The sequence below is a fragment of the Prunus dulcis genome, chromosome 1, assembly GCF_902201215.1.
Source record: "Prunus dulcis chromosome 1, ALMONDv2, whole genome shotgun sequence".
Lineage (NCBI taxonomy): Eukaryota > Viridiplantae > Streptophyta > Magnoliopsida > Rosales > Rosaceae > Prunus > Prunus dulcis.
In genome coordinates, this window is record NC_047650.1 from 2,207,946 (window position 1) to 2,234,745 (window position 26,800).

The window sequence follows — 26,800 nt, forward strand, 5'->3', positions numbered from 1 at the left end:
TCATAAAAGGCATTGATAAGATTAGGGTTTATCACGACTGGCAGTGACAATGAGACTAAATGGGAGGAGCAATCATAGGAGAAAGATGAAGTCAATGGTCGTGATTCTTTTCCAGCTGCCATTGCAATGGGAAATTTTTGGATCTATTAGTTATAACTTAAAAAAGTGTTTGACAGGCTGAGAGTTGAGGCTACCAAACTCACTATTGATTAGGTAGAAAATCTATTTGCTAAGTGACATATTAACGTAATTTGAACATGCATATTAAATGCTTAGAAGAAGAACAGATCGAAAGTTATCTTGTGTGATCACAAAATGTGGATTTGTGTGCATGTTTTATGATGATCACTGAATTGATGAAGAGTGTGACCGTAATACCGTCATATAATATTATTAGTTAAACATATTATAATATAAATAGATTACAACACCATGTAACGGCTTTACGGTCATGGCGCAAATCTCTAGTTATTTCGGAGGTGCGTAGATTATTCTGGTCTATTGGAGGTAGGAAGAAATTTTTGTCGACTTGGGATGGTGAGGTTGAGGCTAGAAATGAACCCCAAATACAACTTTCTCAACCTTGACCAGAATCTCCTGATCCATAATAGTTTTTGGTGATTCTAGCCATTAACATGTTTTTTTATAAAGATGATAAACCATTAACATGCTGAAGTGTTTTAATATGTCATGTATTTGTAATTTATAATACCCGAACATACAGAGCTTCACCCATATAATTCCTCTTAGCTTGTAAAATTTGGCGATATACGCAAAATAGAATTCCTGAATAGATAAATGCATAGAGACATTATGTTGAAGGTTTGAAGCCAATACAAACCTTTACCCATATAACTCATCTTAATTTGTAACAATTGATGTGTCGATGTGGAAATAGAATCCAAGAATATGAAAGCAGATAGAAAGACAAGACAGCTTATGTCTGAAATTGACTAGAATGACACTCTTCGCACGGCACTCTCATCTCCTTCGGGCAAATCTCTGCCCCGCTCCAAGTAACAATCCTTTCCCAATCGCACCTGTGTGAAGTCCGCATACCAGAGCCACAGTTCCACCTATAACTATCCATTTCCAATCAATGCCATTGTCATTTTGTCTTGTATTTTTTATGGTTTGACCTTTTTCTTCTTCACCAGATGCTGGCTCCAAATAATTCATGCTTCCATCAGAGGATACCTTAGTGGTGATTCTAGCCATCAGGGCACATTTAGATTGAGTTGCCTCTGATTTCCTCGCATTCTGGTATGCTCTCATACCAGAGTGTAATTTCTTGACAGTGCACCACATCCCATGACGGACACCCAACTTTGCCACATCTTTTGGGATCCCCATGTCTTCATAGTGTACGAGGGTAACCTCGCATGCAGATAACTGTCCATCCCCCTTCCGAGACTCAACTGCATTTATTTTTCAAACACAGCAAATGAGTATAAACCATTACATTGTCGCCAAGATTGAGCAACTTCTTGCTGCAAAATCAGATTGTTAACCGACAATTCTTACCAGCCTTGATAATCCAACTAGAGAAATAATGTTCCACACGTCTGGGCTTGTCACGCTTAGGCAAACCTGGATATGGAACACCCTGCAATTTTGCAGCTCACACAATAAGACTCACAGACATATGAATTAAACCTAGTTATATGTTTTATCTGCAAAATATAGTACACATGATGCTCTCTTAATATGGATAGAATAAATCAAATGCACAGCATGTTGAGATAAGCAAAATTACACTACAGAAGAAAGAAAGAAAAAATCATGTCTTGACTTCCAGGTTTCATGGTTTTGTTTTGTTCTCCAACTTTCAAATCTAACTCAAGTAAACCTGCCTGACCCATTCTTGTACTCCTTTGACAATGTGTGCCGATCAAATCAAACTACTTTCTTTTCAGTTACACTGGTTTAGCTTTTCTGATGATCAATTAGATTCAATCCAACACGACTCAGATCTATCCTATGTTTGACTCATATCTGAAACACAATGACCCTGGTTTTTTTTTTTTTTTTTTCTTTCTCTAAGGTGAAAAATATGGAATTGCTTGCTATTACAGATCTCCATCCCTGTTTTTACAGACTAACACAATGTCCTCTCTCACTAAGTAAAAGAAGCAATTGATGAAAGAAAGCTATAATGCAAGCAACAATGAGGATATGCTTTAACAAGTACCTTTGTCACACAATAATAAGTTTTTCCAGCCTCCCATATTCTTCGACCAATTAAATATTCCCGATCACTGCAGAAAAAAGGGAACTGCATTGCAGAGAAACAATGTGGAAAACAATCATTCATATTTTCAACTAGAAAGAGATACAAGGAAAGCATGGAACCAGCATACAATTGCCTAAATCCTTTGTTCCACAAACCTTTTTAATCCAGTGAACAATCATAGTTCCAGTCTGAGGGCATTCCTCCAATATCTTACAATGTGTAAGCATGGGATCCCATTTAGGTCGAAACTCATCATCCCAGAAGAAATCTCTGACCAACTCGTGAGTTGCATCCTCAAAGACAGTTCTACTACAGTATACAGTGGGGCCTGTCTGATAAGCAAAACCACTATCAGATACTAAATGAGAATCAAGGTGACTGAAATAGCTACATGAATCGTTTTATTAAGCAATAAGAGAAAGGAAATTATAGCCAAAAAATTTGTTAGGCATTTTCAAGCGGACAACTAGATTTGAGAATATATGGAAAAAGGAATAACATATGTGCTTCTACTACTTCTGCAAACAAGATTAGCTAGAAGAACATCATACATGAAGATGTAGATGTAAATTGAGGATTATAAAAATATATGTGAAAAAAAAAAAAACAGGTATACAAAACAGACATCCCTGCCATTAACAATTTCTTGATAAAACAGCTATTTACATGTCGATAGTTCTCAGACAGATGTTTTCAGCAGATGAAACACAGAACTTAAATGCTAAAGGGGAGAAAAGGTCAAAGTCAGAATCTACCTCAGGATCATGACGCCATGCTTTGTATGCCATGCTCGGGGTAGACCTCTCCATCAAACTTTGCCATTCCATCTCTCCATCTCTCCCTCCAATTAAATTCACTAGGTGCTCCAAATCAGTTTCTGTGACAACATCCTGGACTCTCTCGGCACCTCTAGTGATGGATCTGTGAGAAGTGAAAGTATCATGAGGCAATGAATCAATGAAAGAGACATCAATATTCCAAGCACAACAGTTTTCAAGGCAACAATAAGAGACAACAAAAACAGTAAAATTATAAGGATCGCAACATCCATACAACTAATAAAAGGGGTTACTCTTTGATTTCCAGTGTCTACTCAACAAAAGAAAATATTTCTTGCTTCTCAAGTGAAATAAAGAGTACACAGTAATCTGACATCCCCAGAATACTAGACCAACATAGCAGTAATAATACAAATAGCCCCAGTAACATGAATAACCATCCAACCCGAATAAAAAGATTGTAAAAATCCCATCATAAAGAAGAAACAACCGAAAAGCCATTCAAAATTCTAACATCATAACATCACCACATTCAAAATTCCAACTTTGGAATAGGCAATTACTCTGTAAAACCGAAAGGCCATTAAAAATCACAGAGTTAAGTCAGTTCCACAAAATTCCAAGTGCGTTCTAGCCCTAACCGGTCAGCCATCATATGTGTGGCTTCTTCCGTATCTGCCCAACAAATACGGAATTCATTTAACTAAATCTTTTGGAAGTCCTTAAATTTGTGTTTTCAGTATGTTAGAAAAGTATGACTAAATTACATCTTCGAACTAATATGTCCTCCACTACACGAATTACATATTTAAAATGTTGAACAACAATATCGAATATCAAAATACATTGACAAAAGAATCCGAAAACATCAAATTCAAATTTTTTTTTAAAACTATAAACTCAGAGCGAAACCGTAACATAATTCCAATATGTTTACAAAGGTTTACTATTGAAAGCTGAAACAGCAAGAAACTCACCCAACAATGTCGGTGCCGGAGGCCGAAAGCTTCGGCGCGGCTAGGGAAGCCGAAGCCGCCGAGTCCGGAGCAGAAGATGGGGCAAGTTTGCCTTTACTCTTGAAATTGGACCAAATCGTACGGCAAAGGGAGAAAGCGGAGAGCGCCGTGAAAGCGAGCCAGAGCCGGCGAGCGCCGAAGCCCGGCGGCGCGGTCCAGAGGAACCGGACCTTGCTCCGAAGCCCAAGGAAGAGGAGGCCCGTCCACCTGGGCCTCCATGACCACCCGATCACCAAGCCTATCATGACGGCCAACCATATCGGGACTGCGCAGAGCAAAATGTCGACAAATGTTTCGGTTATCGAGGGTTTTGTGAAGAACTCAACCACATACTCCACCAGATCGTAGATCATCGCCTCCATTTTCTTTGAACCGAGCTTTTCCGAGAAAGTGTTTTCCCGAGAAAATGAGAGCTCAAGAAAATGGACCTACATCGGCGTTCGACGACCGATCTCTCTCTCTCTCTCTGTGTAAAGCGATCCAATAGAATTAGGAAGAAGAGGAGAAAGGTAGAAAAATTCTAGAGAGAGAAACAGCGAGAGTTTCAGGCGGTTGTACGGTGATATGACGTGGCAACGTCAGGACCGTTGATGAAGGTTGGGTTGGGTGTGAGTTGTGTTTCGTACGTCAACTTTTTGGCGCGTGGAATGTCTGGTATGCGGATTTTTTTGGCAGGTGAGGCACACGAGTAAAACAGAGAGTGGGCGGTCTGAGATTGAGATTAAAGGCCATGTGAGTTCTTGGGGATAAGATTTTTTATTCTTGTGAAGTTAAGACGACGCTTGAACTGTTAAGAGACCTACAGATATTCTTTTGTCGCTTATGAAGATCGTGTGCTTTCCAGGTAGATGACACATCGGTGGACTTGCAAGTCATCTTCTGACATCTGGCACAGGTCTTACCTTATTCGTCCCCTCAGCGCCACGTGTACTCCATTCTATTTTATTTTATTATTGATTTGGTCGGAAAAATGATAGTGAGATAAATTTACTATTAATAGCAGTCATCTATCTATATATATAAAGCAAAAAGCAGAGAATGGTGAAACATTCAAAATACCAGAAAATGCCCTTAGTTAATGCAAACATTAAGAATTCAAATTATTAATTAAATGAGGATAATAAGGTAAATTCACACTTTTTCATATTTAAAAAAATAAAAATAAAAATAAAAAGCAGATAATGGATCCTATTTTTAGGGAACACAACTACTCATTATCTTTTTTAATTCTAAAATAAATTTAAATTTTTTTAAAAAAAAGCCTCTCGCAGGCGCGGAAGCGCGTGCAGGAAGGCTAGTGTTTTATAAAATAAATTAGTTATCTTCTCTTTTCTTTTTCATGTCACCTGATATAATCTTTTAATTTTTAAGTTACGTTGTCAATGATCATCATCGTAATTACTCGGACCACTATATTCGTATTTTATATGATAACAGTTAGATGGGGTAAATGATATTTCGATGTGATTTGAGTCTTTGCAAAGATAATCTTTAAGTAAGTGACTTTCAAAATAAACGCAAGTGAACATGAAAGCAATTCAACCCAAATTACAGTAATTACAATTGACTAATTGAGGCTTTGACGTGCCAAACCGAGCATGAGCTGTCTTCATTGCAATATTAGGAGGAAAGTGCGATGTTGTTGTGAGTTGTGACATTGTTTTGGTATCATCAACAAAATTCACAAGACACAACATTAATTAATTAGGATTATGATGATGCATAGACATTAGATAAAGCATAATATTAAGCCCATTTTCTTGAGTCTGTCCATGGGCTAGGACTTTGATTTCGAAAGGTGAAAAGTAGGGATGTGCATTTCAAACGAAAAACTGGTCAAATTGGTCGAATTGGACCGATTAGTCTGGTTTTTTTTATTATTTTTGTTGAATTTTCAGTGTTGAACCGAATTCTCGTTTAAATTTTTAAAAGCCCTTTCTTTTTAAATTTAACATATTTCATTTCACATTTCACTTGAAGGTTATGATAAATGGCACATTATTAACATATATACAAAATACATTTACACATACAAAGCTATTGAAAGGAAGTTTCCGAGGCTAACACAACTTTGTGTTTGCAAAAATGTTGTGATTGTGATGCCCAACAAAATTCTGTCTTTCGCTCTTTCAAAATGGACTTTCCAAAGCATTTTAATTTGCTATTGAATACTTTATAGAATTTTTAAATGGTCAATCACAAAAAAGCACACAAAAGTATATGGAGAGGAAAAGAATTCCAAATGGCTTTATCGAGCATAGGAATTACTTTATATCCTACATACTCAAGATGTCTCTCCTCTTTTGACTCCCCTGGGGATTACAAAGTATACACATGACACAGTAATGTATATGATTATCTGCTGTCGTATCTAAGGATCCAAATGTGATGTTAATTCTCTTATGATTGTACGGTTTAATAATGGTTACCAAAATCAATGAAAAGGATAGAACATGATTTGGGTTTAACTATATCAATTATATATCTTATGAAAATATCTAAGCATGCGTTTTCGTTCGACACGCTACCTCACATACCAATGTGAAATACATCATAAACGGTGAATTTCACGTTTACTTTTATGAACGAATCCGGCGCAATGTGCTTGAAGTAAATAAATTTTCCACTAAGATTAGTAGAGCAGTAAGATGCTAATTCAGGAGAACAACTATTCTGTTTGACAATTGTTCTTTTTTAATGGATTATTTTTTGACAATTAGCCCACACATTGAGTGCTTCACTGGCACCCTCCTCCTCAGGACTGTATGAAGCATGGATATGGCCCCTCATATACTATAGCAAACAGTTTCCACATTAATTCATGAGGCTCATAAGCCATCTCTGATCAGGCCCCTACCGAAACCTAAGATTTTACTGCATAACTTTATGTAGCATTCCCATTTTCAGAAACATATGAGTACAGATTCAAGTAGATACATTAGTACTTGTAAGGGCATTAAATAAAACCACATGGAATATGGGACAAATAGTTATTATGTGGTGGGGGCTTAGGCTAATTTAGTGTTGATTTTTCTTTTTCTTTGTTGATACAAGCGGTATTAAAAAAAAGGAATTGAATTTAAGATTTCGATTACAAGAATTAATGGTCTTAAGTAACCACAGTTACAGTGTTAGTTTTTTCATGCAGAAGTGGGATCTGACCCACATGGGATTTTATCAAAAGGGAGGAATATATTATATGGGGTAAGACTATAAGGAGCTGGGTTATGATGATGGCAGTCATAAGGTGAAAAAAGGAGTGAATTCAAAGCTCATCTTCATGCAACACATAAAGTGAAAGCTCTCCCTTGGCTTATATTCTTTGCAACTCCCCACAAGCAAAGCCAAATTGGCAGAAAAGTTCAACCCCAAAAAAGATGATACATTCACATACACAAACACAAACACAACTTTGTTTTTATTTCTTCCTTTTCATTCAGTCATATTTTCACACAAGCCCCTATCACTGTTTTTCAACGGACTTAGTAGAAACATATAGAATATGCACAAGGGTTGCATTTGAAAACAAACCCAGATGAAAATAGTTTTTTTATTTTTTATTTTGGTTTGTCTCATCATCCAATTGGTCAAACATTTAGACCTACAAATAATGGATGTAATAGATGTTAGACTAATTCTCATATGCTTTAATGGACTAGATGTAAACCAGAAGAAATTAGTCCTACTTTAATTTCTTCTCCTCATTAAAAGAAGTGAGCGATTCTTGGTTGAGTTTGCTTTAAAGTAAAAACTATAAGGCCTGTGAATCTGTGATTACCTGTCCGGACTGAAAATCTTCTCATTTTGTTTCATTGTTCTCATTTTTCTTCAAATCCCATTTTTGGCTGTAAATGAATGGATGGAGGAAAGTAAACATTGAATGATAATCCAAATGTTAAAAAGAAAAGGACAGATATACAATATATACTTACATGTTGAAATGGAACAAGATTGTCGAAAGCTCTCGGCATCAGGACATTGATCTATGATGCATAAAAGGGTGTACATATGATCAATGGTCGGTAAGAAGGAATGTATTGCAGGCTTGTTTTGTGTTGGGGGAATGAAGCCTGGTCCGAGATCATTCGGATGATCATGTTCCTTGCTTCAAAGGAATGGTCTCGAACCAGACAGCATTCCCCTCAACTATTTGGGACTCATTTGATCCACACAGAGAGAGAGAGAGAGAGAGAGAGAGAGAGAGAGAGAGAGAGAGAGAGAGACAACTGTTTGTGTATAGATTTTGATTTGGCCATGCATTGGTTTTCATGGGGCCTTTATATACGTGAAGATGAGAGGAGTGTCTTATGTGGGTCAGGTGACATGGTAGTGCCACTTTCCACGGCTTCCCTGTCATGCTTATTTGCTTTTCACAAAGCATTGGAAATCAATTTTAGGCTCCATTTGGTGTTAGTACCTCTCAGCCTTTAGGAGGAGGTTTAAAAAAAAAGGCCAAGTTGAGTAAGAAAAATAAAGAAATTTCATTTATTTCCTTACCTAATTTTGTTTGCTTCAAAGACAAGAAATTTTCTACTGAAAAAAAAAAAAAAAAAATTCAAAATTTGTTTGTTCTTAGAACCAGAACCACAGCAGTACTAGGAGAAGGGCAAAAGTAAACTTGTCAAACGGATTGACCATTTGATGTAGTTTGGTGAAAAAGATGAAGACCAGTTGTTATTGACAATAAATGGCCTCAAATGACGGAGGGACTGGGTGCAGAATTCAAGTCAAAGCAAGAGCTTCTTTTAGCATGTAATTAAAGACGAGAAGAAACCTCTGTTACCTGCCCTGCTCTTTCATGTAGCCTATATGTTATGATTAGCTCTTTAAAGAATTACGTTTTTATCTCTAGATATATCATCAATATTGCTGTGGGATACTCAACAATGATTCTTAAGCTGAAGTTTAATTATCGGATTAGCGGATGGTAATCTTGATTTGGGTGTGTAAAGGGTAAAGGGTGTCTGTCTCTTTTGATTATTTTTCAAATGGGAAGATGGTGTGGATGATAGGTGGGAAAGCTTTCACCGATTAAGGGCGTGTATGTGCCAATGGAGTCTAATCTAATGAAAAAGGACATTGACTAGCAAACTAGTGGTCTCATGTTCGAACCTGCACGACACCTTAGTAGTGTGTGTGTAAGAAAACCTCCTCACTTGTCTAACTTTTGGCCAACGAAAAAAAAGAAAAAAGATTAAGGGCATGTACATCTCTTAACAGTGTGATTCCAAGCTTAAATGGAAAGAAATTACAGGTTGGCCTGTTAAAGATTAAGCAGATCAACCAAGAAAGGAAAAAAGAGCAATAGATGGTGAGAGCAGTTATTTGAAGATTTAAAGTTGAATTCTGACATGGGTAGTCAAATTGTTAGACAGAATTTATATCAGACATCTACCAACACATGTTACACATGAAGAAGTGGGTTGAGAAGCAAACATGGCGGTCCTATGCCTTCAATAGATCCCCTCATATTTCCATTCGAAATGAATGCCAAGCCTACTTATTCCATGGGAAAAAAGAGAGGGAAAAACCTTACTTCCCAATGTGCTACGAAAGGACATAAACAATATGATCCTAGAAAACATGCACATGTGATCCATTGATAAATTGATAAGGCAGTAGGTATGAGGTGAGCTGCAAATTCAAACGTCTCTTACGTTCAATTCGACCCCTTAGGAAGACCAAAACATCCAAATTTACTTGACGCGTATGATTTGAAGTTATTCCTATCTTGACCTTACCAAGGTTTTGATCCAATGCGAAAATGGATTGTGGGAGCTTTCCTCCTTACCCTAAAACCAGAAAGTGTCTCTGCTGATTTTACGACAGAAAGTGTCTTTGCTGAAATTACGAATTTTATTTTTTGGTAATTTCGAAGTCAACATTAGTTACATTGAGAAAAAAATTTAATTTTCTGCAAAATCACCATTTAGGCATTCGGATATGTTCTAAGTTAGGATTGAAAGGCATGTAGTACTTATGTACTTGCCTAACACTCTTCTAATCTTGCCAACAGAGTCTAGCCCAACGAAAAAAGGTCTTAACCTATATGTTCAAATGGTGATTTGCAATAAGAATGAAGAATGACTTTCCATGCAAGCGGCACCAAAGTTACCATTTCATTGTAGTGTCATGAGGCATGTCCTCCTTTGTTAAGAAGAGGGTTTGTGATTCTAACCAATTCCAAGATTGCGTATTATGTTTATAGGAATTTAAGATGATCATGCATTGCTATTAGACTTGGGGGCAAATTGCAGTACACTTCATGTGAGGGGCTGCTGATGTCCATAATAATATGCCGTTCTAATGGAACACACAGTGGACGCAATGCCCTCCGTGATATCGTTCCCTAATTAGGCTTCCGATTAGTGAGATAGAGACTGAACTGTGAATTTTGAACCTTGAACATAGTAGAAATGCCAATTTGCTAGAGTCAGTCGCTCACAAGTAGGGCCACATGTAAAGAAAAGCAAGTAGTGTGAACTCAAGAACTTAAAAGTGGAGCAAAATATAAAGCCTCTGTCCTTTTGACTGGGAATTTTGCTTCCACAAATGAGGCAAACTGTGCTCACAAAGTCGTTTTTTTTTCCTGTTCAACAACGAAAAAACTACAACATTGGGCACTTTACTCTCCATGGATATCTTTTTCTTTTGTCTTTAGAGAACTTTTCATAATGAAGCTTACTACAATTTAATCAAATCAAGGATTTCCATAGCACAATTTCCACCTTAAAGAAAGCACAGATCAATGGGGCCTTGCCTTATCTTTTTATTTCTCTCTATAATAGTTACAGTAAGTAAACATCACTTCCTATACACCATGATGTAACCTGGACATACAGGTACACAAACTTCACTGAAAACATGGATGTTTTCATCATCTAAATGTTACAAACTTACAAAGTAAGAATATTGACTCTGCCAATAGAAATTCTATTTGTTTTCTGTCTAGGGGAAAATAAAAATAAAAAAAGGGATAAAATTCATTTATTATAAACTGAAGTACAGACCAAAATTAAAAGAAGCAGGCAGATGGTGCTTCATTATTATTGTTTTTAAAACAAGCTGCATAGAGAAATAGGTTGACCTCCAACATTTAATTAGATTATTCAAACAAGTGCAAACAGTCTTCCTGGGAAATAAATAGCTCTTCATATACATGAGTGGATATAAATTACAGAAGATGTACACTTACAAATTACACACAAACGATGCAGCAAGTCACTGCCAGTTACAGAAGCATGAAATGCAAATAATTTAGAGCAAGTCACAAGATTGAGACAGACACTGAAAACTCTTTTTTTCTTATAAATTACGAAACTCACCAGAAAACTCAAGATTGAACAAAAATGTCCATATGCTGTCCATTTAGGCTGGCAGGAACGAACTTTTTCATCTCATCCACGTTCTTAGTCTCATCAATGAATTCAGAAACAGCATTACCCTTTTGGATGTTGATCTGAGCTTCACTTTTTGGAGAACCAGCATAAGTGGTGTCTTCTTTGCAGTTACCCATACTGTGACGATTTCCTCGACCAAAAGTTCCTTTGCTTCTATCTCCGTGGGATAGTTTGACCGTATCACTGCAGCTCTTCCTCCGGCCAAGCTTTGGTGATTTTGCACGAGTTGGTGGCAGCTGGCATCCAGAGAAGCAAAATATTAAGAAACTTGGGCGTCTGTTTACACATATATTAAAACTATAAATTCATTACTTCGTACTTCCTCTAAAAATTTAGCAGAACCTGTGGTTTCAAATAGCATATCAGTATCTCATACAGGGTAAGAAGTAAGAACGAGATAATTCTCTGTATGACCTTTTTAAGTTCAGTCTTAGGTGGAGGTCCCTCATGGTAGAAGCTTGGCATCGGGTTTGCCTTAAACATTAAACTCCTTCTCAGTTGCTTGATAGCTGCCTCCTTCTCGTCCTTGAAATTCCAAGATTGTGAAGCGGCCAAAGGCAAAGAAAATATTAGAACGATCAGCCTGAACTAAAAAGCATTAACAGATCAAAAGAAGTGCCAGAAAGCAATGGACCTGCAGACACCCTCTGTTCAACGTTATGTGAGAGAGAGAGAGAGAGAGAGAGAGAGAGAGAGAGAGAGAGAGAGAGAGAGAGAGAGAGAGAAACTTGAGAAAAAAATCAAACCTTGGTCCTTGCTTCACTTTGAGTTTTTTCAGCCTCCAGAGCTTGGTGTTTCTCCTCTAACTTCGTATAAAACTAAAATTTGACAGCATAATAATGACTTAAAGTTAAGTTCTTAACTAGGGCCATTTTTCATCATGGAACTTATGAAATTAACTCCACACAATAAAAATCAGTGAAGGCACTACCTCCTTCCTTTTCTCCGCACGCTCAGTGCATCTAAATGTTGGAGCTGATGCAGCAGTTGCTCTGGACCTAATAGTCCGTGATACTGTGCTATGCATGTTCAAGGAATAGAATTCAAATTCAAATAAGAAATGAGTAGTAGGAGGAAGATAAAAAGACAAATGAATCCAGCTAAGACTTCAAATTGTAGTAGGATACGAGGAAGCAACAGAACAGGAATCTTCCTCATCAAGATGTTTCTTCTTATCTGGTTGCAAAGGCTTCCTTGATATCAAAGGTGATATTGGCTGCATAGACAAAGATGTCATCAAGAACTTTTACTACATCAACAGAGATAATACATGCAATCAAGTCAAAGAAAAATCAATAGAAAATCTTTCAGTATATTACAAACTTCTAGGTGCAGGGCAGGGATATGTTACAAAGTGACATCCAAAAGAATAAACAAGAACCAACCAATACATAGGGAATATTAAAACAACCAATATTGCATATCTAGGCTTAGTTGGCAGGAGCTACCTGGTTATGCTTTGTGGTATGAAGATGTCGCAGATCACTTGTGTTAGATAATTTATTGCCACCATTTCCGCAATCAAGTACAGCACTGACTGGACGAGTTCCACATAAAGCACGCTTTTCAGTCGCCAAGGTAAATGGCTGTGGAACAGTATGTTTTGTTCTAGCATTTCCAGCAGCAGATTTTGATGTGTGAATTACAGATGCTCGTGACTTATTACTATCCTTTGTTTTCCGAGAATTCAGTTGAACCTTCTCCACAGGCCGGTCATTCTCAGAATTCAAGCCTAGTGCATTCTGATCTTCATTAGATTTTTCAACATGACTCATTTGAGAAACATCAACAGAGTTTTCTGTAGTACATTCCTTCACTTCATATTCCTTTACTTCAATGCTCTCCTCCAAATTTTGGGGTTCACGATCTCCATTAATATGCTCATATGACTCAGAAATCGCATGATCGCTGGGAATTCTCTCATGATTTGAATCATGAGAAAGACCTTCTGAATAAACTATCACACATTCTGATTCCTTGTCCATGCAAATATCTGTAACTTCTATTCCCATTGCACTTGCAATACAGAAAAAGCACATAATTGTATCAATACCATTGTACGTTTATCTGGTTTGTAAACTAATTGAGTTACGGTTTTTAAGTCATCCAAATACAGAACAAGTTCACCTCAAAATAATACACATAAATAACTGAAAGATATTAGATACTATCCTTCTGGATATGCTGCTGCTGGAAAAAAAAAAAAAAAAAAAAAAACTAATTTATTGTTGCTTACCAAAAAGAAGAAGATGAAGGGCAGAGGGGAACAAAAGAAGATGCAAGAGAAGATTCAAGAGTGAAAAAGATAGAATTGCAATAAGTTACAATATAATGTGTTAAACATTGCACGTTAGAAGGTACACCACATGAAGAGAAAAAAGAAAAAGAAAAACAAAGCAATTGCAGAACAGCTATAGTATCTAACAGAAATATGACATGATTTTAGTTTAGGATACTCAACATGAGTTAGAATCATTATGATTTAGTTTCTAAAAGACAGATGAGAACGCCCCTTCTTTCACAACCACCCCTCCAAAAGCCAAAAAAAAATTTCCTGAAAGGACAAAGCTCCCCTATGTTTCACTTTTCCAAGAGGAGGATTTGTATACTCAATTTTCAGCAGATAAATGGAGATTACCCTGAAGTAGCAAAAGAAGATGATGGTTGAGCCAAAAATATGTCAGAGCAAGTGAGGAGAGATGATAAAGAATACAAACAATTAAGAAAAATTATTCCATTCAGTGAGTATGATGCATTTGGTGAGTATGAAAAGAGATGTTAATTATTTAACACAAAGTAGCAAGAGACAGAATCATTTGCTTTCCCAACAACCAGAGATGCGAAGACAAATAAGGGGAACAACACTAAGAAATAAAATAGGTAGGTGTGCTCATTCCATAATTCCAATGATGAGTCAACATAACACCTGAGAAATCGCCAAATAAAGTCTCAGGAAGAGTAACACAGAAGAAAAAGGCTGCGAGGTGTTTACAAAGCAAAAGAGAAGTACTTTGTACTAAAGTTAAACTCAATTAGAGGCAATTATGCGACACAAGTATAAGTATATGATAGAAAAGCAAAAACAAAGGGATTTCAACAAATATAGAATCTCTTTAATAAACAAAGTCACTTATTTACTTCACTTTCAAATTTTATGCAAACTGACAAATATGTAACCATAATTAAAAGGTATAAGGATCTCACAACTCAAATCTTTTGGAGTAAATGCAAAACAAAACACACCCAATATTCCAAACAAACAATGAAAGAGCATATGCAAGAAATTAGAACAAATAAAAATGGATTATCATGGTTAATTTGGAAGAAAACACCCAACCCAACTGAACCCAAAATAGCGATTAGCTTCGGCTGAGTAAATAAGTTTTTTTTTTTTTTGGTGTAAATTAAAAAAAATATATCAGACATTTTTCTTTGACACATACACACGCAAACCAATATAAGGACAAACCCATTTCACCTCAAATGGGCTAACTTGTAATGAATAGTAACCACATTTGAGTAAAGGCTCTAGCTTTCTCATGCCCCAGATACTAAAAATACACCAAAATCCAAACAATTTCGTATCTTTTCTGTGCTGCATTTTCTCAGCATCCAAACAAAGATCTACAGTGACGGCCTTCACTTCACACACAAACCAAATAAGTACATACGCATACACATATATGCAAACAACAGATTCAAAAATCTGGGTATTCATATAAAACAGCAAAATCAAGCCAAATGCACATAGAAGCATAACCACAAACAGATCAAACAAAAACGGCATGGCACAAATCGGTGCTACATTTCATGCATTCACAAGCATAAGCATTTGAAGCAGATCGAGAGGCAGAAACTGGAAGAGAAGGTGGCAAGCGTGGTAATTTACTCACGGTTTTAGTCCGAAGTATGAAGAAGATGTAGAGGATTTCACTGTGTGTGTCAGTGAGCCTCTTCGCCCCCGTGTGTGCACGGGCCTTGTCTCGCTCGCCTTATCGAGCTGTTACGTTTTCAAGCGTAGTGAGTTTTCTGTTGCTTTCTTATATATGCGCACTGCCTCGTCGGCACTAACGCCGTTTCTTAACGGCCTCACCTTCTTCGTTAATCATTATCTTGAAATAAATTAATGAACTCTAATTTTTCACTTTTTGCAAGGTATGGATAAGAATTGTTATTGAAAATGAGAAGGATGAAAAAAAAAAAAAATACAAGATTGAAGGATAAATAATATTTATAATATGTTAATTATTAAAGTAATTTTTCAATCGATAACTTTTTTCTAAAATATAGCTTCACTAGTCTAATGGAACACTTGTTTTCATACTAATAATTCTGAATTCAATTTTCGTCTCTCTCTTAAACTTTAAAATTTTTCTTTTAAAAAAAAAATTTCTAGAATTGCATTCATAATTCAGTCAAAAAAGCCACTAGCAACAAAGGCCCATTACAATAACGGAACGATCTAACATCAAAATTAAGACAATCTAGTGCGCCTCCATTAACGATTACGCAGAAATACATAAAAATATGACATTACTAAACCTTATAATACATTCGCCAATTAATAGTTCTATGTAATTTAGTGGTAATGAGGTGTTTTTTCATTAAAAAAATAATAAGAGTGGTAAAGTATTACAATTTAGAAAGAAAGGGAGCTCCTTTTATTTTCAAATTTATACCTTGTTAGGAGAAAATCATTAAAGCATTATTTCTTTCTTTGACAGCATTAAAGCCTTCTTTTTAGATGCGTTGGTATTCCCAAAAATTAGCAAAAAGAAAAAGCATATGGGTAAACAACAAATAAAATAAACTAGATAGAGCCTTCTTTTTTTAAATTTACTATTTGGGGTTTGAAGTGAAGGAGAATTGACCAACTACAAGCATTGCAAACTAACTAGCAACTTTGTTTAATTTATAAATGCATGATTTGGAAAATATTGTACATTATTATTATTTTTTTCTTTGAAGGCAATGCTTAGTTATATGATTAACTTTAATCCTTCTTTTTTTTTCCTTTTAAAAATATTTTTTAAGGATAATTTGGCAAATTTGTTGGTGCTAAACGTGAGGGTTAGAGGCCTTGACAGAGGGGTTGTCAAATTATGAAGAAGATGTTCATGTCTTAACCAAAAAGCAATGAAAGAGCAAACGTTCCATCTGTAATTATTGCATAGGCCCCCTCCTTTGATTATTCCCGCTTAACCCTTTTGATAAAGCCCCAACACCCTCTAATTAATCTATCAATCCCTTTATTTTCTTTAAATGCCCAAAATACCCATAATACCCATGCTCATTCTCTTAAACTTCATTATTAACAGCTATGTCATTTGGGACATCTGCTTGCTAGGTGTTTTCCAACTTGATTGTGTGATTTCTGATTTATTCATCTCATTTAGAGGAGGAAAAAAGGAAGGGCAGTGCAGCATCAACTAAACCTTGATATACAGTATTTGCTCATTCCTTAACAGCTTTAAATTTGTAGGGATATTAATTTTTGTGTGATACGGACCGTAGATGTTCTAAGTTTAATTCTCATTCTCTACTTCATTGTTGATTTACACGATATATAGTAGTACACATACTTTAATCTTTCTGTCTCTCTTTCTTCTTTAACACCTTGGGATTTTTATAAATTCAATTACACATCTTCAATAATTTATGCATGCAACAATGCAAGACCCACATGCGATAACTGATAGCTGATATCTCTATGTTGTACGTAAGTTTAGAAATCTTAATTGCAGGTAACACGGTATCCAAAACAATAAAAAATGAAGATAGAGGATTATGACTGTTCAACCTCCCTCAGCTAATTAATTTTTATCAAATTAGAGAATCCTAAACATGCAGTGGGTGGGAGGAAAAGGGTCTAAACAATTGTGGGGTGAACCGAAAGTGAGGTTATAATTGATATTAGTGGGTAGTTGAATGGCAGATTAATTGAAGATAATGAAGATTATGGAGCAGATAAATGTGTAGTTAGTAATGGACAGGGTGAGACGGTGGGTGGGTGTATGTAAGTGAGCTTGTGAGCTGTGAGGCTCTATGACTTTTGTGGTGTTGTTGAAGGAAGTAGGAGAAAGGGTGCCATTTAAGGCATGTAATATTAAATAAATCAAGTTCATGTAGGGACACACCCGTGATTGGGGCCCACATCCCCATATCACGGCTTCAAATTCAACATTGAGCCATTGATCACGGGTCCCACATTGGACATTTTACATGCCAACGGGCATGATTGACTGAAAGTTTTGTGTGTATTGTGTGAGAAAACTAAGAAGAAACGGAACTTCCCCACGTCACTAACACATAAGAAATAAAAAGGTGATATTCTAAATTATTTTAATATACGAGGAGGGGATTCGAACTCGGATGCAAGAGAGTATGCACAGTGCATTTGTCAACCACCTAACCCACATTTGCTAAATTATCTGACTCATTACTTTCTCTATTCTTATCACATAACTTCGTCACAGTCGTTATCCATATAAAATCATCGCAATTAAGTTTTCCTCGTGCTTAGAGTCTCCTGCAGAATGCACAATGCACTGTTAATATAACTAGCAAAGCTTTCTTCGGTTGAAGATTAAATAAATAATCAAAAGTTTCAAAGCTTGATTGGGAGGGTTCAAAGAGGCTGGTTCGTTTCTTTGATAATAAAAAATGCTAGTTAGTAACAACCGTTGAGAATCATCTAGACTGGCCAGTCTTGTTGGGGATGATTGGGGGACAAGGAGACTTAATTTAAAATGGCCTCAGCCTCGAAGCTTATGTTAGAGATTTTATTCGACGGAAAAAGAAATACAAATTGGGCTAAGTTGGTCAATTGGCTACTTGTGAAAAATCACGTTATATTTAATTGATGAATTGATGTTGTGATTGTTCGCACGAGTGTGGTTTGCCCTCAATATTCTATTAGTAGGTAGAATATTATTATTTATTTTAAACTTGAACCCAAAATCTTTTTTGGAGGGAGAATTTTCTCCAAATCACTATATCAATGGATCATTTGCTACTTATTTGTTCCTTTAAAATGAAGTCTCATGTTTTGCAATTTTAGATGTTTTGAAAATTTTATACATATAGTTGAGTAAAAGTCAAGTGAAGTGGGCTTGGCTTAGCAAACAAAAGGGAAAGGTTAGAGAGGAATGAGTATACTAATTTATCAAATAGGGTTATTCGTAGCAATGGCTCCTCAATTATACTCGAATTTACATTTTGGTCATTCATCTCAAATATTAGTTGCAAAGGTCACTTAAGTAGGTATTTTGTTGCACAATTAGTCCTTCCATCAAACTCTGTTAAATTTTCTATCAAAAGTGAGGATAAATTCGAAAATTCATCCACAATCCTCCCTTTTCTCCACAACCCTCCATTGCCGCAACTCAACCCTTGCGAACACCAAAAAATTCGAAGCTGCACAGATTCAAGATCTCCCATTTTAAGCCACTTACGTGAACCCAAGTCACGTCCTTGTCCCAATTCAGTACTCACCCGCTTCTCCCCAACAATCTAAAACAACCCAGAAAATAAGCTAAGGAAAAAGAACCAAACTTTAAATCCAATCTGGGTATCGATATCAACCTTCTCTCTCTCTCTCTCTCTCTCTCTCTCTCTCTCTCTCCCTCTTTGAGTCAAAAGGCTATAAAATCACACGCCAATTCCTCGCAAGGGCTGGCCTTTATGTTGCAGCAATACAAAAATCACACGCCAATTCCTCGCAAGGGCAGGCTGCGTTGGATCAATTTACCTGATCTCAAACGTGGCAATTTCATTGAAGATGAGCTCATCATCAAACTCCATAGCCTCCTCGGAAACAAGTAAGCCCAACAAATTATATGCTCTGTTTTTTGGAACAGAGTTTTTGAGTTGTTTAACGTGAATGGGTTTTGTTTGGATTATGTTACATATGGTCGTTGATAGTTGGAAGACTACCTGGAAGAACAGATAATGAGATAAAGAACTACTGGAACACCCACATGAGAAGGAAGCTTCCAAATTTATCCTCATTTTTGACAGAAAATTGAATAGAGTTTGACGGAAGGACTAATGGTGTAACAAAACACTTACTTGAGTGACCTCTGCAACTAATATTTGAGTTGGTGGTGACCAAAATGTAACTTCGGGTGTAGTTGATGGACCATTGCTACGAATAACCCTATCAAATATGAGGCTTTCTTGTAGGAAATTTTTTTTTTCTTTTTGAGTGCAAGAGATATTGGAGAAAGAGGATTTGAACTCACAACTAAATGCTCTTAATCACTTAACCTATACGCTCCTTGCAACAAATTATTTCTCAATAAATAGATGTTTGGTGGAGATTGACATAAACATAAGATGTGGTACAATCTGCCAATGAGAAAAAATTAAAAAGGAAAAAACTTAGGTGAACTACAAAACTTTACTATGGGCTACATAAATAAGCCCAAAAATAGGGCTTGGGCTTCATCGTTCAATTTCCTACAATTTCAAGTTCAATACAAATGGTAATGTTGCAATTCCAAGCAGCTCGCAAGGGCAAATCCGTCACTGAGAATTAAGCAACTACCACCACTGCGCTCTACAGCTTTGCCCAACCGTACCGTTAGAGCCTAACCGCAAGAACATACTAACCAATCATGCACGACCACGTGTCTACTTATCATTGGAACAGCATGCCCAGCCCTCCGATATAAACCCGTCCCGTCACACTCGACTCACACATTTCACAAAGCTTTTCCATCAAAACTTTCCCGCCCTTTACACAGAGAGAGAGAGAGAGAGAGAGAGAGAGAGAGAGAGATTTCAATGGAGGCGAGTGTAGCTGTTGTTGCAGAGGAGCTCAAGGCCATGGAGATAGCGAACGACAAGAAGCCTGTTGTTGTTGGCGATGATGGTGGCGAGGCCAAGAACGCTGCTACTGCTGATATCGCTGCTACTGCTGCTGAGTCTCAGAAGAAGACGAAGAAGATGAACAAGAACCGAATTCATGTTTCCAACTCCAAGCGACCTTTCCTCTTCTACTGCAATCTTGCCAAGGTATAATCTATATATTATAGAAATGTGTATACGTTTTCTCTCGCTTTCTTGTCTCATGCGTGTTTGGTTGATGAGAAACCAGAGGGAAAGAAAATTAATGGACGGCCGATACGGTTTTAGTACATTCTTGCAGTGTTTTGTCGAATCTTGATCTGGTTAACCTGAAAATGTATCCATTATTCACAATTCGGAAGATTTATGGAGCTTTAGGATGTTCATTATCCCCTGAACTGAATCAATCCACTAGTTTACAATTCCAGTACTTGAATTAATCTGCATTGCAATTTTGTCAATTTTCTGAGTGATTAGGGTTCCTCAATTTTCTGAGTGAATTAATTTGTGTTTGCCTCTTTGTAATGGAGCTTTATTGAATGATCTATTCTTTGTTGCAGAGGTACATCAAGCAGTACAATTCTGTTGAGCTCTTTGCCTTGGGCATGGGTACAACTTCTTGAAACTCCCCTTTTTCTCTTGCATATTTATTTATTTCCACATACTATTGAGTGATTGAGTAACAATATTGGGTGCAGATGGTCTTCTTTGGCCAGTATCTGCTATTGTTTGGTAATTTTGTTATCTTCTCAAGATGCATAATTTTCTTTTAATTAACTTGGGGAAGTAATTTGGTACAGCTATTCCTACTGTGATCACAATTGCTGAGACTCTCAAAAGGAATGGACTGGCTGTTGAAAAGAGTAAGTTTAATTTATGGCTTCAATTGATATTTGTTTCATTTACAATGCTATTTTGCTAATATCTTTATCATAATGGTTTGTTTGGGGTGATTGAACAGAGATAAGCACCTGTACTATTGTCTCAAAGCTGGTGGATGTTGAAAATGGACGGATTGTTCTCAAGGCTCAGGTTGTTTAATCTCTTCTTAATTAAGTGCTGGAATTTGTGCCTGCCGTTGATTATCAGAATTGTCATGTTATTTGCTGAATTGTAATTATTCTGCATTAATCCCCTAATTTTCCCTTCTTGTGTGATCTCATAGATTGCGATTTTGCTGGAAAAAGCTGAGAATATAGAGGAGACCGCTGTTGCTGCAGCATGAAGGCATTGACTCAGAAATTGATTCCATCTTTGGATTTCAGAAATTTCTTTTTTCAGTAAAGTTTGAGTTTGAGACATATGATGATGCATATGAGATAGATGAGAGAAACAAGATTAGTCCTTTGCTTCACAATGCATGTTTTCTTACATGCTCGTTGCTTTATAGTCCCGTGTCCTGAGATCAAATCTACTGTTGACAATAAATAATATGGTGTTTACAGAGTTTTTTTTTCAGCCCTCTCTCTCTCTCTCTCTCTCTCTCTCTCTCTCTCTCTCTCTCTCTCTCTCTCTCTTAACTAAGTTGTGAAAGGTTGATTTTTCTTTACAATTAACGTGGTAATAGAGTCTTCGATGGAAAGTATACATACAAATCATCATTACAGTAACACAAGGGCGTAAATGGAACAATATACCCCAAATATGTAAACTTAGTTTATCCAGCCAACAACACTAAAATGGAAGAAACATCACTGCAATGACAACTTGGCAAGGGTCAATGCTAAAACCTTGACCCCATTAGATATATCCTGACTGGAGGCATATTCTTCAGGCTTGTGGCTGTAACCTGCAAAACCAAATGGACATCAGTATATACGAGCCTTGTATCGATCACTTGATCCATCACAGGGTTACCAGCAAGTGGAAATGATTCCTCGTTTGTAGACAAAAATAGACAGGACATTCTACCTTTGTAACATGGAATGAATATCATACCCATCGGGGATACTCTGCAAGGATATGAAAATATATCATCAGAATCTATTTGTGGAAAAAGATAATTATGGCATTCTCTTCACCATCTGAATTTCTCCAAATAAAGGTATGTTAAATCCTAAGTAACCCTTTGCGGAGTATGAATAAGCATGTACTAAACAGCTGAAATTCTGATGAACATGGGATAAATAAACCATGGTTTTGTTTATTCGTTTTTCTGGTTTTCTCGGGGGTGAGACGTAGGGATAAATGTAGAACTTCCAGACTCTCTTACCTGGCCATGAACAGTGAATCATGGTAAGCTCGGCTAATCATAAACTTGTGTGTTAAGTTTAGCTCTTTCGATGAAGCTTCCATTGCATCAAGTATTGATTTATCAGAAAGTGCTGGTGGATCCTGATTTACAATTTTGAATTCTGATAGATTGACCCCACGTTTACTGGCTATAGTAATTGCAGATTGATGGATTTTCTCAATTACAACGTTTCTTCGTTCTTCATCAATGTCTCTTGTGTCTGCAAAATGAAAAAAATATACATATATATTATATATAATCCAAAGATTGGTATCCAAAAAGCTCAAATTATGGCAAAGCTATGAGAAAGGAATATACGATGATCTTCTAAAACTTCAGTAAATTTAACAACCACAAAGTACTATAAGGAAAAACCAACTTGGTACTATAAATTGTATGTTGTACTTGAAAAGGTAATCCCACAAACCATACCAATTTCCAGATGTGATTTGCTAGGGATGCTGTTGATGGCTCCAGGATGTAGCTCCAGAATACCTTGTCAAAAGGAATTATTAACAACAATAGCCAACACGAGCGCTAAAACAGTTCAACAAAATATTGAAGAAAGTCAAAGAATTAAGCCATTGTCCTACATTTAGGTGTGAAGGAAACACAACTTACCAACTGTACCAACAGTATCAATAGATCCAGATTCTAATACATGTCTCTCAACAGCTAGCGCTAATTCTGCAGCTGCCAGTCCAGCATCATTTCTGGTACAAATGATGTATGAAACAGTTATGCTTCATGTTCAATGGAACAAGTATAACAAGAAACTGGTAAGGATGACCGCATTCGAGATAGCTCATATTTGACATTAGGAAATATAATACTACTGATGCGCATCTGCAGTCACAGTAATTCCTGGAAGGGGCTTGAAATGAGAAAAGGGAAAAAAAACTAAGATGTCGAAATTGCACAGAACCAAAATAAATCGAAGGAAAAATTTAGAATGATTAGCAAAATTGAAAACCTCAGGCGAGGAAACTGCAGTAGAACTTTTATTCGTAATGCAATGTCAGTAATAAAAGGAAATATTATACAGATTCATAACTCACTCTGATTTTAACCAAAAAAATAATTAGTTTAGCAGGACGAGTCCTTTTTCAAAAACTATTGGGGAAATATCATGAACACTGGGCGGGTGGGGGCGGGGGCCAGTTGCATATAATCCTGGACCTCTTCAACATGGAAAGTACACCAGTTGATATAGTCCTCTTTTTACAGCCTGAAAAATAATTCACCTATTTGGCATTAGGACAGCACCCGCATGGCCTCCATTGCCTTCAAAATCCACTTTTATGCTTGCTGGGGCTGCAATGGCTGTTATGATGCCAACTGATATACCTGGACCAAAAAACACACGGTTGATCGGTATAAGATATTATGCCTAATGTCAGGAACGTATATGTCAAAAAAGGCCTACCTTCATCCTCCAAAATAGGGCCCTGCTCAATATGCAATTCCACAAAAGCAGAGTAGCTTCCTTTTTCCAGGAACACACTGGATAAGTCCCCTTCATCTTTGGTGTAACCAGCAGATTGTGCAGCATCAAAGAAAGATATATTTTGACCATCAACTGTTGTCTTCAGAGTGTTAGCAAGTGTCTTACTCCCCGCCATTAGGCGGCTGCACAATATTTTAATTAGATATAGGGAAAAGGTAGAATGGATTTACTAAATCAATACACCTCATTGTTGGAGTCAAGCCAAAATTTAAAAATTAGAACATAAAGTGGATAAAAGGTTTTGAGCAGAAAATTAACTGAAACATCAGTATGGCTTCTTGTGAGTTAAACTGTAAGCGGTCCTAACCTTCCCAGACAGCTGATTCCAAAGCGTGTCGGCTCTTCTGAGGTGAACAAGATAACTTCCAGTGATCGTTTAGGTTTGAACCCAGACCTGCCAAACAGCCAGTTGCATAACCAGAGAGTTGGAACTACATTTCACCTTAGGAAAACCACATACAAAATTTGAAATTGTACTTTCTGATAAGGATATTTTCCATTACCAATACTTCCACAATGTTACAATCTACTCCATATTCTGATTTAATTAGTATTTTATTAGTATTTTATGTAGGATAGACATGTTTGGTGCTTCATCCTTGTCCCCCTTTCCAGAGACTGCAAATGATTTAAATTGATTATGATTTTTTGCATCATTAAGTTCCTCAAACAATAATTCAACTTATAAGATGATAAATGAAAATCAAGATACCATGGAACATGTTGCTGTAAACCCAACGGTATTATACACTTTCGGGGTATATTTGGATGAAAGGGTATGATACTATTCAACTACAACAAATGTTTCCAATCTCTTGCTGAATCATCTATAGATGAGTGTGTTGAGATCAACTCCCCTTGGGTCCAGACTTATCCTACTTCTGGTTTGAAAGCAGATGGCCATCTGAGTAGTTCAACCCTGCATCTATGTGGTTAACTTATACTACCAGAAGAGAGTTAATTATAAGCCTCTTAGCTAAAAAATATACAAAATTAGATCACCCACGAATTTAAAACTTAATTGCTAATAGAAATGCTAAAGGGATACATTACAGGGAGAACATCTCGTGGAGCCAAATCAAGCATGCTAAGGCTCCAGGCTCGCCCAAATAAATTAAGATGGCAATTTTATGTTCAGACTTTCAAATTTTTTAATACCTAGGTGCATATTAGCGTCAACCAGGACTCATGAAAGGTGCAAACCTTTTTAGTACGTTGATGGCTTCTATAGCACCTAGAACACCCACAACCCCATCATACTTTCCGGAGTATGGAATGGCATCAATGTGAGAGCCAGTTCCAACTGCAGAAAGATCTGGGTTATAGCCTTCCCTGCATATAGGAAAGCAAGACAAAAACATGGTCAACAAAATGAAAGTGTTATATAAGGAACAATGTAACCAAACTAAACAAGGCCCATCTCTGGGCTACAAGGACGAAGGAGGACAAAAACGGATAAGTACCAAACTACCACACCCAAAGAAGTTGGGAATCAGGGTTTTCCAGAATTTAATTGAAACCCCAAGTTTATAACCGTACAATGTTAAAATGACAGAATTGAATACAAATAAAAGTTACAAGATTGGGGCATAGCACACTCACCACCGACCAAATATGTTACCAATAGCATCCTCTCTAACAGAGAGACCAGAGAGTCCCATCAAGTTTTTGATGAATCTGCAGTTAAACATTACCCAAAGAAAACAAAATTAGACACATAGCAAAGGTTAAATCTCAATATTTGTATGCATTACCAGAGTTCTCATCCTGTCATTATCCGCTATTATGCTCAACGTTTGGATTTGTTTTTATCACGGAAAAAAAAAACTATAAATAAAATTCTTACACTTACTCCAACTGCAACATATAAGATACATAACACACCATTGAGATGCAAAATGCAAGTAGCCTATTGCTCGTCAATCTATACAGACAACATAAATGGTAAAGAATGCTGATATTCTACAATCAAGCAAAATTTAGTAAGAAATCTGAATGGATTGGCTAAAATTTAAGCTTAGTTGATTGATAGATACTGATATAATGACATACATACCTACGAGCCAATACATCCTTGTCAGAGTACAAGATCCTGGTAACTGATGGGGCAGGTGTATCCGAGAAAGTTGAAAGTTCATCAATCTAAAAACCAAATATTCACAAAATTAGCTCAGATATGAACAAATGAACATACCCAAGTTTCTCAAACAGCTTTATTTATGAGACACTTTATAAAACCCAATAAGCCAAAGTGACCAAGTTGGTAAAAGCCAATCAAGAAATTGTAATATTCGTCACATTTGATTAAGTACCTGTTTCTGCAAACTTCGAGTGTCAACGGATAGTGAAGAGACAGTGTTCTGAAAGCTCAAGTGTGGCTCGTGAATAGGGTAGCCAGAGAAATCCTCCATTGTTTTGATTGTTGGGTCTTCATCTTCATGAGCTAAGATTGTAGTGAAGGAGCAGAGAAAGAGCACAATAATTGCTGAGTGAGAGAATTTCAGAGACATGATTTTCTGGATGGGCTTTGGTTGATTGATTGGTGAAACTAGTTATAATTTTAAGATGGGGTTGTACCGCACGGCTGCCTATGATGCCCTTGTGTGATTATTCATCCGTCGATGCCAATCTGTCACTGCTTTTGTCTTGTTTTGTGTATGGTTAGTGACACTGACCATGTCATTTTGTGGTCATATTGCTTTATGATTTTTTTTTTTATAGAGAAAGTTAAAAAAAAATTGACAAATCTTCAACTAGCTACTTATTTTGGTTCTCAATGCAT

General features: G+C 36.7%; 4 protein-coding genes across 4 annotated transcripts; 1 reads left to right on the forward strand and 3 right to left on the reverse strand.

Annotated features, from left to right (window-relative positions):
- Positions 1–769: 769 nt before the first annotated feature.
- On the reverse strand, positions 770–4,786 carry LOC117614719. The gene is made up of 6 exons (XM_034343616.1): positions 3,990–4,786; positions 2,989–3,154; positions 2,389–2,565; positions 2,192–2,275; positions 1,525–1,606; positions 770–1,418 (listed from the first exon to the last, which is right to left on the reverse strand). The coding sequence occupies exons 1-6, from the start codon at positions 4,388–4,390 to the stop codon at positions 982–984; spliced, it is 1,347 nt and encodes a 448-aa protein (XP_034199507.1). The 5' UTR covers positions 4,391–4,786; the 3' UTR covers positions 770–981.
- Positions 4,787–11,098: 6,312 nt separating this feature from the next.
- LOC117615884 (protein WVD2-like 3) lies at positions 11,099–15,447 on the reverse strand. Its single transcript, XM_034345056.1, has 7 exons — positions 15,322–15,447; positions 12,877–13,444; positions 12,556–12,644; positions 12,360–12,447; positions 12,175–12,246; positions 11,843–11,953; positions 11,099–11,664 (listed from the first exon to the last, which is right to left on the reverse strand). Exons 2-7 carry the CDS (start codon positions 13,438–13,440, stop codon positions 11,362–11,364), a joined length of 1,227 nt encoding a protein of 408 aa, XP_034200947.1. The 5' UTR covers positions 13,441–13,444; positions 15,322–15,447; the 3' UTR covers positions 11,099–11,361.
- Positions 15,448–19,029: 3,582 nt separating this feature from the next.
- On the forward strand, positions 19,030–21,709 carry LOC117637078 (uncharacterized protein At2g34160-like). Its single transcript, XM_034371852.1, has 5 exons — positions 19,030–20,446; positions 20,839–20,887; positions 21,079–21,141; positions 21,240–21,310; positions 21,444–21,709. The coding sequence occupies exons 1-5, from the start codon at positions 20,216–20,218 to the stop codon at positions 21,501–21,503; spliced, it is 474 nt and encodes a 157-aa protein (XP_034227743.1). The 5' UTR covers positions 19,030–20,215; the 3' UTR covers positions 21,504–21,709.
- LOC117637071 (ureidoglycolate hydrolase) lies at positions 21,679–26,669 on the reverse strand. The gene is made up of 12 exons (XM_034371839.1): positions 26,331–26,669; positions 26,075–26,160; positions 25,621–25,695; positions 25,222–25,350; positions 24,326–24,412; positions 23,938–24,140; positions 23,756–23,858; positions 23,133–23,224; positions 22,944–23,006; positions 22,491–22,731; positions 22,190–22,230; positions 21,679–22,067 (listed from the first exon to the last, which is right to left on the reverse strand). Exons 1-12 carry the CDS (start codon positions 26,526–26,528, stop codon positions 21,970–21,972), a joined length of 1,416 nt encoding a protein of 471 aa, XP_034227730.1. The 5' UTR covers positions 26,529–26,669; the 3' UTR covers positions 21,679–21,969.
- Between the last annotated feature and the right edge of the window lie 131 nt (positions 26,670–26,800).

Coding starts and splice junctions, on each gene's coding strand:
- LOC117615884 (XM_034345056.1), bottom strand. CDS start 13,440: ATGGGAATAGAAGTTACAGATATTTGCATGGACAAGGAATCAGAATGT. Junction 12,448..12,555: donor TCCTGTTCTGTTGCTTCCTC/GTATCCTACTAC, acceptor GAACATGCATAG/CACAGTATCACGGACTATTA. Junction 11,665..11,842: donor CTAAGACTGAACTTAAAAAG/GTCATACAGAGA, acceptor TCTGGATGCCAG/CTGCCACCAACTCGTGCAAA.
- LOC117637071 (XM_034371839.1), bottom strand. CDS start 26,528: ATGTCTCTGAAATTCTCTCACTCAGCAATTATTGTGCTCTTTCTCTGC. Junction 23,225..23,755: donor GCTGTCCTAATGCCAAATAG/GTGAATTATTTT, acceptor CATTTGTACCAG/AAATGATGCTGGACTGGCAG. Junction 22,068..22,189: donor ATTCATTCCATGTTACAAAG/GTAGAATGTCCT, acceptor TTGGTTTTGCAG/GTTACAGCCACAAGCCTGAA.
- LOC117614719 (XM_034343616.1), bottom strand. CDS start 4,390: ATGGAGGCGATGATCTACGATCTGGTGGAGTATGTGGTTGAGTTCTTC. Junction 1,607..2,191: donor CTTATTATTGTGTGACAAAG/GTACTTGTTAAA, acceptor GCAAAATTGCAG/GGTGTTCCATATCCAGGTTT. Junction 1,419..1,524: donor TAGTTGGATTATCAAGGCTG/GTAAGAATTGTC, acceptor AAATAAATGCAG/TTGAGTCTCGGAAGGGGGAT.
- LOC117637078 (XM_034371852.1), top strand. CDS start 20,216: ATGGAGGCGAGTGTAGCTGTTGTTGCAGAGGAGCTCAAGGCCATGGAG. Junction 20,447..20,838: donor TCTACTGCAATCTTGCCAAG/GTATAATCTATA, acceptor TCTTTGTTGCAG/AGGTACATCAAGCAGTACAA. Junction 21,311..21,443: donor GGATTGTTCTCAAGGCTCAG/GTTGTTTAATCT, acceptor GTGATCTCATAG/ATTGCGATTTTGCTGGAAAA.